This window comes from Panthera onca, chromosome D2 (assembly GCF_046562875.1).
Source record: "Panthera onca isolate mPanOnc1 chromosome D2, mPanOnc1 haplotype 2, whole genome shotgun sequence".
NCBI classification, from domain to species: domain Eukaryota; kingdom Metazoa; phylum Chordata; class Mammalia; order Carnivora; family Felidae; genus Panthera; species Panthera onca.
The window spans coordinates 33,314,100-33,334,517 of NC_138349.1; the positions used below are offsets into that span (position 1 = coordinate 33,314,100).

The 20,418-nt window shown below is 37.0% G+C and overlaps 1 protein-coding gene across 1 annotated transcript in view; it reads right to left on the reverse strand.

Moving 5' to 3' along the window:
- Positions 1-19,558, reverse strand: part of HELLS (helicase, lymphoid specific) — a 38,170-nt gene extending 18,612 nt beyond the window's left edge. The window contains exons 1-8 of the mRNA XM_060641968.3: positions 19,371-19,558; positions 18,825-18,946; positions 13,281-13,403; positions 10,169-10,225; positions 6,763-6,799; positions 6,613-6,677; positions 3,836-3,877; positions 53-277 (exon numbers count right to left, since the gene is read on the reverse strand). Coding sequence (XP_060497951.1) covers positions 53-277; positions 3,836-3,877; positions 6,613-6,677; positions 6,763-6,799; positions 10,169-10,225; positions 13,281-13,403; positions 18,825-18,946; positions 19,371-19,401 — 702 coding nt within the window. The 5' untranslated portion in view covers positions 19,402-19,558. The remainder of the gene's footprint in view (positions 1-52; positions 278-3,835; positions 3,878-6,612; positions 6,678-6,762; positions 6,800-10,168; positions 10,226-13,280; positions 13,404-18,824; positions 18,947-19,370) is intronic.
- Positions 19,559-20,418: the final 860 nt, after the last annotated feature.

The following is a 20,418-nucleotide window of genomic DNA, read 5'->3' on the forward strand; positions in this document are numbered from 1 at the left end:
TTATTATATAGAAATGAACCAGTATCTTGTATTAAAACTGAGAATTCATTACCCTAAGCCATTCCATGCCTTCCACTTGGTACCACCGCATCACTCCTCCCGTGAAGTGTTTTGGTTGTTGAAAGGGTACGGGCTGTCCATTACATTTCCGAACTGGGTCAAAAAAGAATTTAGTATTCTGCCTAACCGTTTCAGACAATCTATTTTTAATCATACTATTTGAATCTTTGTTTTTCTGAAGGTCTTCTACACAGAGATTAGAAGAGGAGCTTTCATTCTGTAAAGAAAAAACTTTAATTAGGAGTTTGGTATATAATGCTACTACCCTCTATCAGAAAACTGAATAAACTTGGAGGGCCTAGGTGGCTCGGTCAGTTGAGTATCTGCCTCTTGATTTTGGCTCAGGTCATGATCTTGCGGTTTGTATTGAGTTTGAGACCCCTGTTGGGTTCCATGTTGGTACCACAGAGCCTGCTCGGGATTCTCTCCCTCCCTCTCTCTCTGCCCTTCCCCCGCTCCCGCTCTCTCGCTTGTTCTCTCTCTCTAAATAAACATTAAAAAAACTAATCAAAATTTACCCAGTCCCATAATCATTAAGTATGGAGAATTAAAACCGTTTGTTAATAAAACCCTAGAGATGCTACTTCCATTCTCCCATAAATGCAAAGCCACTGGAGAAAAAACAACTTCTGAAAATAACTCTTACAGATTATAGGCACACACTACTGAAATGACCTTCACAAATTATACCTCCCAAACCTCTAAAATGAGCTACTCAAAAATTTATTAAACTATTTTCTTCATAATTTCTTTCACTTTCTAAAGCAAAGATAATGGATAATGTCTGTAAAAAATAGGAAAGAAAAAAAAATTTCTTATCAAGGAAACATTTACTTCCATCCAAATACTTACTTTCACTGCAGAAAAAGGGGCAAAGTAAAGTTTAAGAACTCACTACATCACACTTAAGAGTATCAATTCATATGTAATGACACTCATTACCAACTTATGACTAATGACAGACTTTACTGGTTACCAATGTCCACAACTCTATTTTAAGAATAGGAAAACGAGGGGCACCTCAGTGGCTCAGCTGGTTAAGTGGCTGGCTCTTGATTTCAGCTCAGGTCATGATCACAGTGTTTACGTGGGATTGAGCCCCACATAGGGCTCTGTACTGACAATGCAGAGCCTGCTTGGGATTCTCTCTCTCCTCTGATCCTCCCCCTTCTCTCTCTCTCTCAATAAAAATATTTAATAAAAAAGAATGTGAAAAGGATGACTGAGTCAATTCAAATGAAAAGTCTTATAAATGAGAACTCATAAATAATGCCACAACTGGATATTCAGCTAGAAAATTACAAACTGAGTTTCACTATTCCATATGTAAAACTGGTTTGCGATAAACATCACAATCAAATATCAAAACATCAAAACCAGAACCATCAAGCTTTTAGAAGAAAACAGAATTATCTTGTGACAGGCAAAAATTTCTTATATAAGACAAATAAATCACTAACCACCAAAAGGGAAAAAGTGATAAACTGAGCTACTCCAAAACTTTAAAGTTCTGTTTACTAATAGATATTAAGAAAATGAGTAAACAAGCCATAGACTGAAAGACACAGTGTATAAATCTGACAAAGAATTTATACCTTATTATATAAACAACTCATGTATCAAGAAAAAAAGCAAATAACCCAACAAATGGGCAAAAGCTATGGGCAGAAACTTTGTAAAACATACAGCCATTAAGAACATGGAAATCCCATCAAGTAATTAAGAAAATGCAAAATAAAACCAGAATATTCATTTCACATTCAAGAAAATAGCTAAAATTAAAAGACTAATATGAATTGCTGGCAATAGCATGAACAGATACTTTTATACATTGCTGGTGAGAGTAAAATGCTGCTCATTCCAGGAAAGGATCTGTATTTCCTTATAAAGTTTAACACACATTTACGATATGACCCAGCAATTCCATTCCAGGTATTTACCCTAGAATATGAAAACATGTCCAAACAAAGACTTGTACATAAATTATCATGGCAGCCTTACTCATAAGTCACAAACTGGAAATAGTTCAAATGCCCACCAAGAGAACGGATAAAGAAATTTTAATATTCATTCAATGGAATGCTACTCAGCAATAAAAAAAAACTTCAACTAGTAATAAACTCAACAATACAAGTGAATATCAACTAGCTGAGTAAAAGCAGGAAATAAAAGGCTATGTATTTAGATTTTATTTGTATGGAAACTAACCCATGATAAAGGTTAAAAAAAAAAAATCAGGCAGATTTAAAAAAAATGTTCATTTATTTATTTTGAGAAAGAGAGAACACCAGTGAGGGAGGGACAGAGAGGAGAGACAGAATCCCAAGCAGGCTCTGAGGTATTAGCATGGAGCCCGATGTGGGGCTCAATCCCACGACATGGAGATCATGACCTGAGCTGAAATGTAGAGTTGGAAGCTTACCAACTGAGCCACACAGGCACTCCAAAATTCAGGCAGATTTTTGACAGAAGTCAAAAAGCAGTTGCCTCTAAGTCTGGGGGTGGGGAAATGACTGCCAAGGGATACAAGGATCCTTCTTTCACGTGGAAAGATTCTAGAGCTTTTGGATGGTGGTTACCCAGATGTAAGTATTTGTCAAAATTCATCAGATTGAACATGACAGTAGTATCCTTATTTATCATATATTATAAAATGAGGCCAAAACTCCATAGTACATCATACAAGATTTGATTGAACCCTTATCTTTAAAAATGCAACTAAGGGGTGTGTGGGTGGCTCAGTTAAGTGTCCGACTTTGGCTGAGTTGATCTCATGGTTCGAAGTTCGGGTCCTGCATAGGGCTGTCTGCTCTCAGCACAGAGCCTGCTTGGCACTCTCAGCAACCCTCACTCCCCGCCCTGCCACACCCCTCCTCCACTCACATTTTCTTTTTCCCAAAAAAATAATACATTCCTGAAACCATTATTACATTAGGTTAACTAACTTGGATTTAAGTAAAATTAAAACATAAAAAAGTACAACTAGTATAAAAAATATGCTAAATCTTATTTACATTTAACATTAAGTTGTAATTGTATCATAAACTAATCCTTATGCTGAACAAAGCTTAAAAAAATGCACTTAAAAGATGTAAATTTGGGGCGCCTGGGTGGCGCAGTCGGTTAAGCGTCCGACTTCAGCCAGGTCACGATCTCGCGGTCCGTGAGTTCGAGCCCCGCGTCAGGCTCTGGGCTGATGGCTCGGAGCCTGGAGCCTGTTTCCGATTCTGTGTCTCCCTCTCTCTCTGCCCCTCCCCCGTTCATGCTCTGTCTCTCTCTGTCCCAAAAAAAAAAAAAAAAAAATTAAAAAAAAAAAAAAGATGTAAATTTGTCAAAATTATGGTGGCCAAACAGAATAGCTCTCACTTATAATCATGTCATCAATTTTCCCAAGAACCTATTAATCTTTGATAGGTAAGTTAATTTTTATATCCCTCGGTGAACATTTTTTCATGTTAGAATTGTTTTTGCTTCCCTAAGAAATCTTGTAATGGAAGGTACCTGGATAGTGAATACTCAGGTAACAAGGAACCTCTCTACATAAAACAGGGGGTGGGGTAAGAATCAAACCTTCCCCAAAAGAACCAAAGACAATCTTTAAGGTCAGAAACAAGATTAAGACATCTCTCACAGCTTCTACAAGCGTGAAATATATACACATGGAATGCACATATCTATATGGTTATAGGCACTTGCATCATTATTGAACTCCCAAGGACCCATAAACTATTACTTACATGGCTCCTAAATTTAGTATATCTCATAAATCTCTTACCTCATTCTCCTTTTTATTTTTTTTAGCCACAGACAAAATTTCCTAGAACATTAGAAAACAAAAATAAAGTAACAATGCATGTGGTTCATTCATTTATTTATTCAACATTTATTCTGTTCTGACTTCATGCCAGGAAATGGGGATAAGGCTCTCAAGCTAATTAAAGTACAGAGGACTCAAACTGGTGGACCTCAGGCAAAATTAAGCCTATAGTGTCTCATAAAACTCTTTGCCTTAGTTAGCAACTCTTAAAAACTGGGGTATTTCCTTTTAAATTTTCAAGGTTTTTTGGTTTGTGTTTTAAAAACAAGTTTATCTGAAGAGACTTTGGTCCAAATGCATACATGTCAATAATCCTCTAGTATAGGGGTTGGCAAACTCCAGCCTGTGGACAAACTCCAGCTGGCAACCTGATTTTGTAAATAAAGTTTAATTAGAACAAAGTCAAGCTCATTTGTTTAATTTGTGTAGGACTGCCCTCCAGGCTATAATGGCAAAGTTCGGCATTGAGTATTTACCCGCTAAACTATTCAAAGCCAAAAACATTATCTATACCCTTACAGAAAAGGTTTTCTAAACTCTGCTCTAGAGTCTGTATTGTGGTATTCTTGGTATTTAAAGATTCACTTCCAAATGTTTTATAGTTCCACCTCTTGCCCACTTTAGGCCTCTGTGGATAGACACCTGAGTCTGCAATCCTGAGCAAGAGGTAAGGCAAATAAGTTAAAATTACAGAATAGGGGCACCTGAATGGTTCTATTGGTCAAACATCTAACTCTTCATTTTGGCTGAGGTCACCATCTCATGGTTGTGGGATCAAGCCCTGAGTTGGGCTCTGTGCGGCATGGAGCCTGCTTGAGTTATTTTCACTCTTTTCCCTCTTCCTTTCCCCCTTGCTGCCCCTCCCCACTCTCCTTTTAAAAAAATCTCTAAAATAAAATAAAATATAAAAAAACAATTAAAGTGTTCTGATTTTTAAGTATTTACTAGATGCTAAGGGTATGAAGACAAGCAATACCTGAGTGCCACTTGGTGACTTAGGTGAGTATTACATCAAATTATCTGAAAAAGTTGTCATCAGGGCATAATCACTGAAGATAAAAGTTAGGGTTTCATTTCAAGAAGAGAATACCATGTGCAGAGGACAAAGGGGATGAAATAGTAGATACATTCAAGAAACTCTCAACGTATCTTAAATTTAAGATGCATAGGAGAATGATAGGACATATCAGTTAAGTGGCTGACACATACATACATATATACATGTCGATTTATGTGTGTCATGTGTATATGTAAAGTATTATGCAAGTATAGGAATTCATACCCTAAGGCTGAAGGGATATAGTGAACAGGCAGGAGAGTGGTCTTTTAAAATGACCAGCTAAGCTGAATCTTTTTGAACAATCTGTGAATGAATCAAAACATAAATATAATACCAGCTATGAACTATTGTTAAAAACTAAACCCCATAACTAACCTCCTGACTCTGCTTACCTCTAGCTTCATCTTTTACCACCTTTTCCTTTACATACCAACTGGAAACAAATATGTATTTTCAAGTTCTTAAAATTTGCCAGGATCTCTCCTGCCTCTGGATGTTGGTCAAAGGTTATTCTCCCTTCCTAGAACACTTCTCTACTATCTTCCCTGTATTTTACTTTTCCCTATTAACTACCCTCAACCTCTGGATGATTTAACTTTTATCCTTCAAGTCTCAACTCAGATGTCACCTTCTAGAAGATTCTAAGAACCTAACGCCTGAGTTTAGAGTCCTTCTATAGGCTCAACAGCACTCAATTATAATTGATTACTTTCTATACATTTCTCACTGGACATAGGCTAAGGCAAAGACAGTCTACTTTCCTTTACTAAGTGATCTTATCCATGTAGGACAACATCTGCCAACAGCCAATATGCCACCAACATTTGCTACATTAAAGTAACAGTTGTGACTGGCTAAACTATGATACATCTAAATAACAGTGTTTTTCAAACTGCAGGCCATGTTCCATAATCAATAAAATGGGTCCTGACCATTATTTTTAAAATGAAAGAAAAAAAAAAAAAAAAAAAAGGAAAATACCAGAGTGCATCCCTAAAGTAAAGACAAATACTATGTGAAATTTTATATTTTAGGAAGATCCCAAGAGTTTGAATTTTAGGTTAAAGAAAAATGTAGTAGATAATACTGTTAGAATTTTTTTTAATGTTAAGAATGTAACACATTAAAATATGCCTAAGGAATATTAAGGTTTGTCATAAATGAACATGTTTTTTAATTTCTATTTTATGAGGTCACAAGTAGGAAGGTAAAAAAGGATCTAGTTTTAAAAATGAGTATATGATGGGGAAGCTGGCTGGCTCAGTCAATGGAACATGCGACTCTTGATTTCAGGGTTGTGAACTCAAGCCCTACACTGGGTGTAGAGAGAATTTAAAAATAAAATCTTAAAAAAAAAAAAAAGAAAAAAAAGTCAGTATATTTTAGTTCCCCTAAATTCCTTAACAAGGAACAAGAACAAAGTTCTGAAGATAAGATCTTGAAGTTATAAGAAATTATAGTAACTTCTGATTAGGCCAAGCTCATGCTCCTTTAACAAACAGCAAGATGGTACCATCTTCTTGCCTGAAACAGTCCCTCAACAGTCTGAAAAACTTCCCGTAAGAGTCTGAAAAGCCAAATAAGTAACAGCAATCCATATAGCTTTAATGTGGTTCAAAATCCACAATGGGTTTTACTGAACACTGAATCTTATGTGCCCTCCCCACTTTTTTACCTCTTTTGACATGACCTCTGAAATATTGTATGATTCATCTTCTCTTCCTCTCTTCTTTCTCATAACTATTAAAAAAAATCATTTTATTTTTGATAGCAATGAAAGCAAAAATAAAAACACATGCTTCAAAAGCAGAAAAAGGAAGTTCACCTGGATTCTCTTCACTTGCATCAGTGGAATTTTTACCCTATAAAACAAGAATTTAAAATATTATTTTTCTAGGGACTTCTATGGTATTAAATATTAAAAGGCACTGATTAAGTAAATGTTTCTTGCAGTTGAACCACATCCACAACTCTTTACTATTATACTTACCAGCATGTAACCTTTTTCTACATTTCCCTATTAAAAGTTGTTTGTAACCATATTCTTTTTCCTGCCAACTCTACTTTCCTTAATTTTTTTTCCATTTGAGAAATTTCTAAATTAAACATAGAAGACATTTTTATTTTGATATTACTACACACATCTTCTGTAACTGTAGGTCTATGCTAAAGATATTCAGTGGGTATGGTATGGAAGAACTACTCATTTTCAGTAAGATTTTTAAGCTAAATACAACTGAAAGCAGAAATAGAAGAGAATACTAGTTGAAAAAATATTAATGAGGGGAAACAGAGGAAAGGAAGAGATACTCAAAAATAAAGTTTCAAAATGAAAGTTGGAAAAGACAACCAAATGTAGGGAGAAAATATGTGTAAGAAATCAAAATTAACAAGGTAAATTTTATTTATTTATTTAATGTTAACTCCACACCACACATGGGGCTCAAACTCACAGCCCAAGATCAAGCTCTATCAACTAAGCCAATCAGGCACCCTAAGAAGGTAAATTTTAAAATAAAGTAAAAAGAAGATTAAAAAAAGAAAGTACCAAAAGGGATCTGTGAGATGGAAGAGGCAGAACTTAATGGTTGACACCTTTAGAAAACCCTGGTATAAAAAGTTAGCTAGGCAAAAGTGAACAATGGATTAAAACAACAGGTTGAAGAGTAGGGAGTAAATGATTAAGCAAATAAAATTATCTTAGGGGCGCCTGGGTGGCTCAACAGGTTAAGCATCTGACTCTTATCAGCTCAGGTCATGATCTCACAGTTTGGGGTTCAAACCCCACAATGGGCTCTGCGCTGACAGTCTGGAGCCTGCTTGGGATTCTGTCTCCCTCTCTCTCCGCCCTTCCATGCTCACTATCTCTCTAAAAAAAAAATAACAAAATTAAGTAAATAAATAAATAAATACATAAATATTAAAAATTATCTTGTATCAATTTTCAAAAATTGCTTTTGTTGCAAAATTATCTATGATATACTTTAACATCACCAATGGTGATGAATAAAATGGACTTAAAGGTACCCTTATTGGCATTTTGATATTACCTGATCAAGCCAGATTAGTAAAGAAGTGTAGGGTATGAAACAAACTCCAACATTACTATTTATTGAATATGTAACTATCAGCAGGTTAGTGAATTCTCATTCTGTTCTATACAATAACTACAAATACTAGATTAGTGAACAACGAATCACTACTTCTGGAAGAAATACAAGCTCAGGCTCCTGTAAGCCTCTGGTCACAATTTCATCAACTGATCAACACATAACCCTGTTTTATGTGTGTTGCTATTTAAGGACATCTTATTTAATATAGATGTTGATTAACAGCGAACTCAGAGCCAACAGCACTATAATTCATGCCTGAAGGAAGTTTGTCGAATACACTTATTTTCTCCATAAGGCACATCATAGTCTTCTTGCATTAGAAACACTAGACGGCACTTCAGCACAATATGGCTGAGGGCCATTTTAACAGCAAAATCAACAAAACCCATCAAAATGAAAAAATCATGACATTAAATAAACCATGAAAAGGGCATTTGTTTATAGTAAGCTTAAGTAAGGCAGAGCACCACTGTGTTTAACTTCAGTTAGAAATTTGCGTGTTGGGAGACAAATTTTTTGCTATTCTGCACAGGAACAGGTCTACAAATGACCATGACCATGAAATCCCAAGTACTGATTTTGGAGTTAACAAATTTGAGCAAGTAGGCTAACTGGCAAATATGGAATCTGTGCATAATGAGGATGGACTGTACTTTATGCATTCAGCTTCTTTATATGTAAAATGGGGAGAAGTACAGTACCTCTATCTAACAGAGCCTTTTGAGAATTAAAATAAACTTAGGGGCACCTGGATGGCTCAGTCAACGGAGCATGCAACTCCACAATGAGCATAGAGCTTACTTAAAAAAATAAATGCAAAGTTTAGAAATACATGACACATAGTAAGAACTCAATAAATGTTGCCTTCATTATTTCTCTTTTCACGAGTACAGCTGTTCTTCATACAATTCCCATCAGTACAGCATTAAACAGCCTCATATTAAAACATATTCCCCTCAGGGGCGCCTGGGTGGCTCAGTCGGTTAAGCGTCCGACTTCGGCTCAGGTCATGATCTCGCCGTCCGTGAGTTCGAGCCCCGCGTCGGGCTCTGGGCTGACGGCTCAGAGCCTGGAGCCTGTTTCCGATTCTGTGTCTCCCTCTCTCTCTGCCCCTCCCCTGTTCATGCTCTGTCTCTCTCTGTCTCAAAAATAAATAAACGTTAAAAAAAAAAATTAAAAAAAAAAAAAAATAAATAAAAAAATAAAAAAAAAAAACATATTCCCCTCAAAAGACCACATCTAAAATTTAGGCCATCCCTGGGCCACCTGGGTGGCCCTGTCGGTTAGCATCTGACTTTGGCTCAGATCAAGATCTCGCGGTTTGTGAGTTCAGGCCCCACATTGGGTTCTGTGCTGACAGCGTGGAGCCTGGAGCCTGCTTCACATTCTGTGTCTCCTTCTCTCTCTGCCCCTCCCCCACTCACGCTCTGTCTCTCCCTCTCTTTCAAAAATAAACAAACATTAAAAAAAAAATAAAAAAGTAAGATAAAATAAAATTCAGGCTATCCCTAAACAAATGCTCTCTTATCTGAAATGTTTCTCTCTCCAATTTTGGCTCCATTGCTGTAGTCACGCACAAGATACAAATTTAGATTATCATTATGGATGCAAGTTGACATGAGGAGGCTGGAGACATTAAGGAGAAAAGATTAGTAATCATTATAAGCACCAAAAGAGCTAGCCACTTATAAAAGTGAAATTTTGGCGTTATGAAAAACAGAATGAGAAACAAAAGGGTTATATTTAGATGTCTTTCCATATCTAAATATACTGAGAAACATATTTTACATGTTTCTATGCAGCTCGTAACAAAGATAGGTTTTCAGAAGGTTAAAATAAAGTAGATGATCAATAAAGTCAGACTATAAAAGAGGGGTGCCTGGGTGGTTCAGAAGGTTGAGTGTCTAACTTTTGATTTTGGCTCAGGTCATGATCTCATGGTTCATGGGTTCGAGTCCCCATGCTTCGGATTCTCTCTCTCTGCCCCTACCTGACTTGTGTGCTCTCCCTTACTCAAAATAAATAAGTAAACTGAAAAGAAAAAAAAAAAAAGATTACAAAAGTATTTCTTCAATATTTAAGAATGCATACAGGAGTTTCCATCTTACTATATATTACCTTAGTAACTTTTAAAGATTCCTTTTTTCTTTCCAATTTCTCTTTCTTCTTCTGTTCCTGCAAGATAATGTTTTTAGTGTCACAAGCAGAAAGTGCAAAATCTAGAACACACACCTCAAAAAACATGTTCACAATGAAGAAACTATATAAAGATTTAAAAACAAGGGAGAATTTGCACTTCAAGCCTTTACACAGCAATAGGGAACAGATTTCCTCTCCTGCCTGAAGGAACAGAAAGGCCAGGAAAGAGCCACCAGAAAGAAGCTGGTAGAACAATCTCTGTGCTCACAAGGAAACAGGAACAGTTCACACCCCTGTCAGGCAAAGTAAAAGGGCCTGCCAACATAGAAGGCATCAAGCAGAGTGCTCAGAAGAGGGGCCAAGTTATTTCTAGACTAAAAGCTATTCCATATACACCCTAACAAAGCTTTAAAACACAGACAAAAAAGGATTCAAACCATTCCCAAGAAGTGGATAGAAGATATTTTTCCTATAACTCATTAAGCATGAAACAACTCATTAAGTATGATTGTTTTATTCTCCTATACCTGTGTTTCATTTTACCATACAAAGGTTTAAAAAGGAATTCAACAAAGGAAAAAGAAGATTTAGCAAATACAGCAAAATCTTGACTGATAATTATGAGATGGGAATGATGGGAACAGGAAATTACTGTAGTCTTGATATTTGCAAATTTATAAATCTTCATACATTCTAGTGGGCAAAAATAATATATCTTACTAAGTGCAATGGGAAGACAAGAACAAGGTCAAGGGTACCAGGAGTGTGCTGATGGAAAAGGTGTCAGATAGCAATTTCATTTAAGATTGTTAGGGTAGGCTTCATTGGGAAAACATTTAAGCCAAGGCTTGAAGGTGATGATGAACTTAGCTATGTAGGTATCTATGAGAAGATGGTTCCAAGCACAAAACAGCCAGTGCAAAGCCCCCAAGGCAGGAAACACACCTGAAATGAGGTCTGAAAGGTAATGGGGTTGAGTGAGGCAACCAGACTTATGGTCTTGTGGGCCATTATTAAAACTTTGGTTTAAAGAAAAAAATTTTTTGGTTTTGTCATGATCAATGTAAACTAGAAAGCAGTGAAACATCATGAGGGTAGGGACACCAGGACAGGAGTAAGAAAGCACTAAACAAAAATAGTTTGCTCAATAAAATATCTTCAGGCGCAGGGTGGCTCAGTCGATTAAGCATCCAACTTCTGCTCAGGTCATGATCTCACAGTTTGTGGGTTTGAGCCCTACATTGGGCCCTGTGCTGATAATTCAGACCTTGAAACCTGCTTCAGATTCTGTGTCTCCCTCTCTCTGCCCCTCCCCTGCTCACACTCTGTCTCTCTCAAAAATAAAGATTACAAAAAAAATAATCTTTCAAAAACAAAGACAAATGAAGAAATTTTCAGAAATATAAAAGCTAAAATAATAAATTACCAACAGAAAGTGCAAATGAATTTACAATGATGGGAAGTGGATCAGTGGTTATTTGGTGATGAAGACAGGAAGTGAAGGATGGGAAAAAATTCTAAAAGGGGCAGGAATTCAGCCATAAAAAAATAGAATTTTGCTATTTACAACAACATGGATGAACCTTGTGGGCACTATGCTAAGTGAAAGGATTCAGAGAACGACTAATACCACATAATCTAACGTGTGGAATCTTTTTTTTTTTTAATTTTTTTTTTTCAACGTTTTTTATTTATTTTTGGGACAGAGAGAGAGCATGAATGGGGGAGGGGCAGAGAGAGAGGGAGACACAGAATCGGAAACAGGCTCCAGGCTCTGAGCTGTCAGCCCAGAGCCTGACGCGGGGCTCGAACTCACGGACCGCGAGATCGTGACCTGGCTGAAGTCAGACGCTTAACCGACTGCGCCACCCAGGCGCCCCTAACGTGTGGAATCTTAAAAACAAAAACCCTCCAAACTCATAGATACAAAGAACAGACTGATAGGTGGTGGTGGGAGGACCTTTTGACAGGTCAAAAGGTACAAGCATACAGTTATAAAATAAGTCAGCGGTATGTACTATACAGCATGGTGACTATAGTTAGTAATATTCTACTGCATATTTAAAAGTTGCTAAGAGGGGCACTTGGGTGGCTCAGTTGGTTAAGCGTCCAACTTTGGCTCAGGTCATGATCTCATGGTTCAAGAGTTCGAGCCCTGTGTCAGTCTCTGTGCTGACAGCTCAGAGCCTGGAACCTGCTTCAGATTCTGTGTCTCCCTCTCTCTCAAAAATGAATAAACACTAAATATATATATATATATATATATATATATATTTATTTATTTATTTATTTTATTTTATTTTTTTTTTCCTCCTAAGAAAAAAATTTTTTTAACTGTGTATGGTGACAGATGTTAACTAGATGTACTGTGGTGATCATTTCACAACATATACAAATATTGAATCATAACCTGAAACTAATGTTATATGTCAATTATACCTCAATAGAAAAAGGGGAGGGGTTTGAGTTGATGGTTATGTCATCACCTTATGGTCACTTTATGGGTGTATTCATGTTAAAACTTATAAAATTATACACTATAAAGGTGCAGTTTTGTGCGTATCAGTTATATCTCAATAAAGCAATTTTTCAAAAAAATGGACTGGGAAACAAAGTTCACAATTTCCATCATCCAAAAAATATGACTAGACAGGATAAAAATCAGTCAATAGGTAACAGAAAAAATAAATGGTGGTATATTCATATAATGGAATGCTCAAGAATAAAGAAACGGCCTGTATGAATAAACAAAATCTCAATATGCTGAGCTAAAGAAGACACAAAAAAAGTGCTTACCACATGGTTCTATTTATATAATATTCTAGAAAAAGCAATACTAACCTATAGTGACAGAAAACAGAAATCACATGGCCAGGCATGGGGATCGCCGAGACAAGAAAACTTCTTGGGGTGATGGAAATGTTCTTTATCTTGACTGTATTGGTGGTTACACAGGTGTATACAGTGGTCAAAACTCATCAAACAGTAAACTTAAAATGTGTGCAGTTTACTATACGTAATTTCTTTCTCAATAAAGCAGTTTTTTTTTTTTAATTTAAGGTACCAGTTATAATCAATCACGTACACATACCTCTAGTTGTTGCTGTTCCATTTTAGTTAATAAAAATTTGGAGTAGATATTGCTTTTTTCAAGCAAATGTTGAAGTCTACGGTACCGAATGTCCACGGACTCTCTATCCCAAGACATGCGAGCCTATCCAAAAAGAAAATTTCCATAATTATTAAGTTTTCTGACATATGTGATGTTTTTCATAAGACGTAAAAAAAAAAAAAAAAAAAAGTATAAATAAATGCTCTTCGGGTTTAATAGTTTTTCTGTTATTAATGGGGGGAAAAGATTTTTATAATTTTTACTTTAGTAAAAATGGTTTATTTTCCAAACCAAAAACTAGAACAAAGCTGAAAAAATTTGATTCCTGGGTTCAACATGCCATTTGGTATGATGCAGCTTGGATACCAAAATATTGAAATTTTAGACACTGGACATGTTTACTGGCATCTGCTGAATTGAGGGTCCATTTTTTAAACATATAAAATTAACACTAGAAAGTAAATATTTAATTCATAACACTAGAAAGTAAATATTTAATTCAAGTAGATTTAAGTTTTTAAACAATCAAATGACTTAAGGAAAGAACATTTTTAGATACCAGGTTTATTTGAAAGAACATTAGAATTAAAAACTCATTTCATTGTCTAGGAACTAGAACATCTATTCTTAGAATTTTAAAATTGTATGGCCGGGGTGGCTCAGTCAGTTAAGCATTGGACTCTTGATTTCAGCTCAGGTCATGATCTCATAGTGGTGAGCTGAGCCCTGCACTTGCAGAACATGCTAAGGATTCTCTCTCTCTCTCTCTCTCTCTCAAAACAAATAAATAAACTTTATATTTAAATAAACTTTAAAAACAAAAAAACAAACAAAAAAATATATTACTGGGGTGGGTAGGTGTCTGGCTCAGTCAGTATATAGCATGTGACTCCTGATCTCAGGGTCGTGAGTTTGAGCCCCACACTGGGCCTAGAGATTACCTTAAAAAAAAAAAGAACAACAACAAAAAGAAAAGAAAATCCTAAAATAAAAATTTTTTAAAAACTGCATTGTCAAAATATTTCAACATGCTAAATCTACTTATGATTTATCACAAGTTTCTCCTCCTTCCTCTTCAGTGTTTTGTTCCCCAGAGCTTTGCCATTCTTTTAGACTTTACTCTCCCCTACGCTTAGCTTTATCTTTTACTTCTGTATATCTTCAACTCACAAACCTGCTTTTCATACTACTTTTACACACCATTTATTTATTAAGTGATTTCTAAGTCTACAATAGTCTAGTGGCTGAGAAGGAATCCCCTCACACTGATCACTGATCATCCTTTATCACACTGATAAAGTTAAATATTTGAAAAAGAATACGAGAGGACACAAGATGGAAAACATAAAAGCAACAAATAAATACTACAGTTCGGTGGTCCACAAATTTTTTTCTGTAAACAGCCAAAGGGTAAATATTTAAATATTTAAGCATATGGCTTATAAATACTCAATTCTGCCTTTTGCACAAGAACAGACAATATGTAAACAAATGGGAAGGGTGATGTTCCAATAAAACTTTATTTACCTAAACAGGCACAATCCAGTTCATAATTTGTCAACCCAGTATGATCTCAATTAAAAAAAAAAAAAAAAAAAAAAAAAAAAAAAAAAAAAGCACTAAGTGGGCTGAAGTGAGCCAAGAGTTGAAATCATCTACCAAAACCAAATACATCCAAACCTTACAAACCAGCAGTTCTACTCCTGGCACAAAATGTGTGAGTAGAGTGAGTGAGTGAGAGAGAGCAGATACAGAAGCTGAGTTAGCATAACCTAACTAACTTTAATTTAATGGTTAAGGCCTGACCTTGTAATTTAGACATCATTGTGTATCGGCTTGTTTTTCCTAGATGTTCTATTATCTCTCTAGCTTTTCTTTCAAAATACATTTTTCTGTTACAAAAGCAATGACAATAAGATACCTAAAAAGAAATCCAATGAAAATAATAAATACACATTATAGAAAAATATTAAAAACAGACCCATAAAACAAACACCTGTTATTCTATCCATGAAGATAATCTGTTGACATCTTACAAAACTCTATTTTCAGTTCTTTCAGGACAGCCTTTCTTTTACTATTACCAATATATTACTGTGATTACAACAGGAAGTCAATGAATGAAACAGATATAAATTGGGAGATGAAATTACTTAGATTTTGAAAAAAATCTTAATTTTAAAAATTTGTTTTAAATTTTAATTAAACATTCTGGACTTAATTTAGATATATCTGCTACCTCAATCCTGTCCAGAATAAACTAGCACACATTTTTTTTAAGTAATTAAAGATTTAAGATAATATCGTGTTATACTAATTTGTATACAATTAAGGAAACGAAATCAATGACTAACCTTTAAAACCTTTAAAATAACTCCATATTTCAAAATAATTTTGTATTAAACCTTATCTACCATTACTGTTCTTTAGTAATTTTATTATATTAAAGTAAATTGTAGTTCCAGCTGTGGAAAGCAATGAGTGCCTGGCACGGAGAATCTCTCGATGACTAGAGTGAAAGAGTATGCCAATGGACACCAAGGGCATAAATTCCCCAGGGCCTACACTTCATTATCTCTCCCAACACCAACACCAGATTTGGGGGCATGGGGGTTGAGTTACATTTCATTCTCACCATACGAACTGTTTTCCTTTTGCCTAAGACTTACCCCAACTCTTACCTTTCCCCTCCCCCACTACATATACTTTAAGGCTACTCTTAAGTCTTAGACTAACAATGACTTCTTTCAAAAGGAAATGCAGGTGAAAAGCCAATGAAAATAACTGCAGCAAATCAATGTCAAAGCCATTCTCCACTCTTCACAAATCTTAAAATCTCCTAAAGCAAGGTAAATGCTTCTCATTAAGGAATTTAAGCAAGCTCTTCCTCTCTGAGGTACTTCTAAATATATGCCCATAAATATTGTGGGCATATATTCTTCTAAAAGAAAAAGAATCTTTATTTTTGTATAGTGAATTTTTTGTCCTCCAAAGACATGTAGACAGAAACTAATTCTTAGAATTTTCCCCATGGTCAAGTAGGGAATAACTTAGAAATGAAAACTATAAAAATTAATCAAATTCTATATTTATACATAAAAAGAAAATATAATAATAATAATAGATCATAATACTGCTAGCTTTTTGGCTATATTAGTATATTATATTAGCATAAGAACTGAAAAGAGCTATACACTTTATTCATGGAAGGACTAAAAGTGGATTAAAAACTGCTGTTTTAAGTTCTATGATGAAATACTGAAGAAATGCTACATTTACTGTACCTATCCCTCAACAATAACAACTCCAAAAATTTTGATTATAAAATGCTTGCTCAGAAACTTAAAAATTTTACTGAAAGTATATGTCATTTGATTCTAGTTTAATCAGCAAATACTTATGGTACTATACATTTTGAGAGATCTTTCTATAAAATGTGAAAATGGGGCACCTGCCTGGCTCAGTAGGTGGAGCAGGGGACTCTTGATCTTGGGTTTTAAGTTCAAGTCCCATGTTAGGTGCAGAGATACTTAAATAAAAATCTTTCAAAAGAAAAATGTGAGTTTTCATCTCCTGAATTAATGCATGCTAGAAATGTATTCATTCTTACTGCACCTCATGATCTTTCTTCAAATAGTACTTCTTTACCCAAAAACCTTCATGAGTCACAAAACTGAAGATATACTACTCAAAATGAAGGCTTCATCGGGTGCCTGGGTGGCTCAGTCAGTTAGGCATCTGCCTCTTGGTTTCAGCTCAGGTCGTGATCTCAGGGTTCATGGATTCAAGCCCCGTGTAGGGCTCTGCACTGGCAGTGCGGAGCCTGCTTGGGGTTCTCTCTCTCTCTATCTCTCTGCCCATCCGCCCCTCATGCTCTATTTGAAAAAAAGAATGAAGGCTTTATCATTCTCATAATCTCTGAAGTTGATTCAATTCTGGACACTTGCCCCAGGATTCACCCTTTATAATTATCATCCTATTACATGGCTAGTAAGTACATATGTTTTATTTTATTTATATAATCTTATATATGCTGTGTAATAGAAAATATTCTTTACCACAGTTTGAAATTCAAGAACATTCACTGATTGCCTATTTGCTAGGTGCACAGCCTATGAAAACAAAACAGTAAGTGACATGCTTTCAATAAACAAAATGAGAATCAAGTGAGTAATGATAATACTGTGAAACAAAGTACTATGGAAATTCATACCATGAGGAAAGGTGGTTCACAGTCAACTTCCCAATTCTATTAAAGTTTCTCAACATTACCGTAACTGATTATGGTCAACTATGGGTGAGTAATAACAAAACTAGTATTACTGGAGTGAAAGTATAGCATGGTGGTTAAAAAGTGTGAATTCTGGAATCACATGGCCTACAAACAATCTTGGCTCTACCACTTACAAACTGTGGGACTTCCCCCTTTCCCCCACCCCCTCCACGCCTCAGTTTTCTCATCTGTAAAATGAGATGAAAACAGATCTACTTCATAGAATGCTTTAATAAAAATAGTTTATACTAGTAATTAAGCCATTAGGTTTAATAATATAATAACGTATTTAATAACCGTATCTAGTTTACAGTCTAGTTTAAGATTCAATGGGGAAATACGTGTACAACATTCACAAGTGTTCACAGTGACAGCAAAAGAAATCATTACTGTTGATATAAAATGGCAGAGAACCAACTGATTCATTAGTTGTCTTTGGGGTGCATTTCCCAATTTAAGTACTTTTGCAATTACATAGAGTTAATTAAACATTAGCGTATATTTCCTTAGGTATAGGGTCAAAAACAACAACTCTGAAGACAGCCAGAGTTCAAATTTGAGTTCACTGTTGTGTGACCCCCAACTGCCCCAGTTTCCTCATATGTAAATGGAGAGATACCAAAAGTACCTACAGCATCACAATATTCGGAGTGCAAAATAAATTATTACAAGAAAATCACTTCACTTGGTAGGCAGTACCTACCAGCTAGTGGCTATCAGTCCTTTTCTTGCACAGACAAGAATTAATAAGCAAGATGGCACTTTCTTACTGAAATATACTCGAGGATTGAATTTTCAGGAGGTTGAAAACTGCTTTCAGTAATCTACAAAACAGACACCCCGTACAAGGAAACCACTGGCATAATAATCACTGAAAAAGTACACCCCATTTTTACCTAAAGAATCTTCCTTCGCATAGGTCCAAGAAAGCAAAAGGAAAACGGAAAGCAAGTTTACCCCTCGCGTGGAAAACGGCACTGAAATACCCCACTCAGAAACTCACTACCGGTTTTGGAAGAACGGCTACGGCTAAAGGAGCACCTTGAAACGCTCCACGGCCAAGACTACGTCTCACAGAAGCCTCTTTCAGAGCGCGAGCAAAGGTGTCTCACAGATAGCGTGCGTAAACATAGAGATAAACAACAAAGCCCGTTTGAAAGGGTCTGGAAGAAGCCGACCGAAGAACCAGACAAACCTCCGAGGAAGCGGACTACCGGCTTTAACGACGATGAACTTGAGTCCTAAAGTACCTTTTCTATCATCTTCCGCTCCCTCTCGAGTCCAGCAGCCTCGAGCTGTTCTTCCTCCTCCAGCATGGCTTGGGTAATCACGGCGGTCTCGGGCTCTTCAACCGGATCTGGAGCCAGGGACTCTATGAGGGGAGAAAGCTTTTCCAACTGCAGTCTTTAAACATTGCCAGTTCACTGGGTCATTACCAGTTCACTCCCACGTTGAACAACCTTCCTGGATGCATTCGAGGCAAAAGCTGAAGACCCACGGGGACGCCAGCATCAGCTCTCTCAAGACATCCCAGGGTCTCCACAATGTCAACAAGTGGCCAGGACCCAGTTTACCAATCGGGATGCTCGGGGAAATGCAGCTCCCCTGTGTAAAATCTCCTATATCGTGCACATATGTGCAATTCCGGGCGCCCTCCACAGGCTCTGCACCTCCTTTCCTTTCCAGTCTCTGCCCGGAGTCCGCTCTACTCCCCAATCTCGGCTGCCGCCTCCATGCTGTCTCCCTCCCCGCGACCCGGACGCCGCCACCCGCGCCGGGAAAAAGGGTCTGCTTACCATCGCTGCTCGCGGGCCGCTGCGCCGGCATGGCTGACACACACTCCAAAACCGGGTCCTCTCCTCTCAGCGTCCGCAACGGAGCGCGCTAAAGTCTCTCGGCTGCCGCCTGCCCAGCCTCCTCGCCAAATCCCCGGCCAGGGAAAAACGCGCGCTTCTCCTTCGCGGGAAAACGCCATCATCTCGCGATACTTCGTGCTCCTCGCCCCGCCCCAGAACCGCGGCGGCACGAGATTTGGCGCAATTTAGTTTTCACCAGAACCCACCTGGGCGACGGTGAGTGTTTACGTAGAAGTCTTATCTCGGGAAAATAAGTTAGCTTTCTTTGTGACACTGGACGCGTCTGCCCACAGCGGAGGGCCCAGTTTCCTCACGTATTGGATGATGGCTTTGAATTACACAATACTTTAGTAGCGCTCTTATTTGCAAGGCACCTTCACATACTGGCTGATGTGATTAAATCGCGCCAACTCATGATCCTTTTGGTAGGAAATCTGTAGGAGTATTCAGGTAAGGATGTCAGAAACAAATATTGCCAATCTCGCCCTCCATCCTTCGTGCACAATGTACATTGTGGGTGAAAACTGCCCAGAGTGACCCAGAAGAGCGCTCCTTTGTGGGTGAGATGGGAGAGACAGATAGGAAAGTAAGATTATGGCAGAGTTCAAGAAGGGTGTTTCTGAATAAGGAAGAACTGAATGTAGTGATAAGGTGAGTGGAGTGGCCAGTAGAAAAGACAGAAGATTCAAGAATTCAATAAGCCAGTCATTAGAATGGGTGCTTGAAAGAAGATACTGGACTTTTGTTGCTGGTTTTTTCTTCAGCCTATAATTCCACACTTTCTTGTCTGCAGTTCCTTTCAATAAATTGCTTGGCTCCCCTTCCCTTCTGGGAATTTGTGGTATACCTGCGTTACCACCTGTTTCCTTCATTTCTTACTCCAGACAACTTTAATGATTGTATTACTACAAAATTAAGTGCTTGCAACACACGTCCATCAAACCATCTTCAGCAACCTTCCTAACACTCTGAGATGAGATTATTTTTA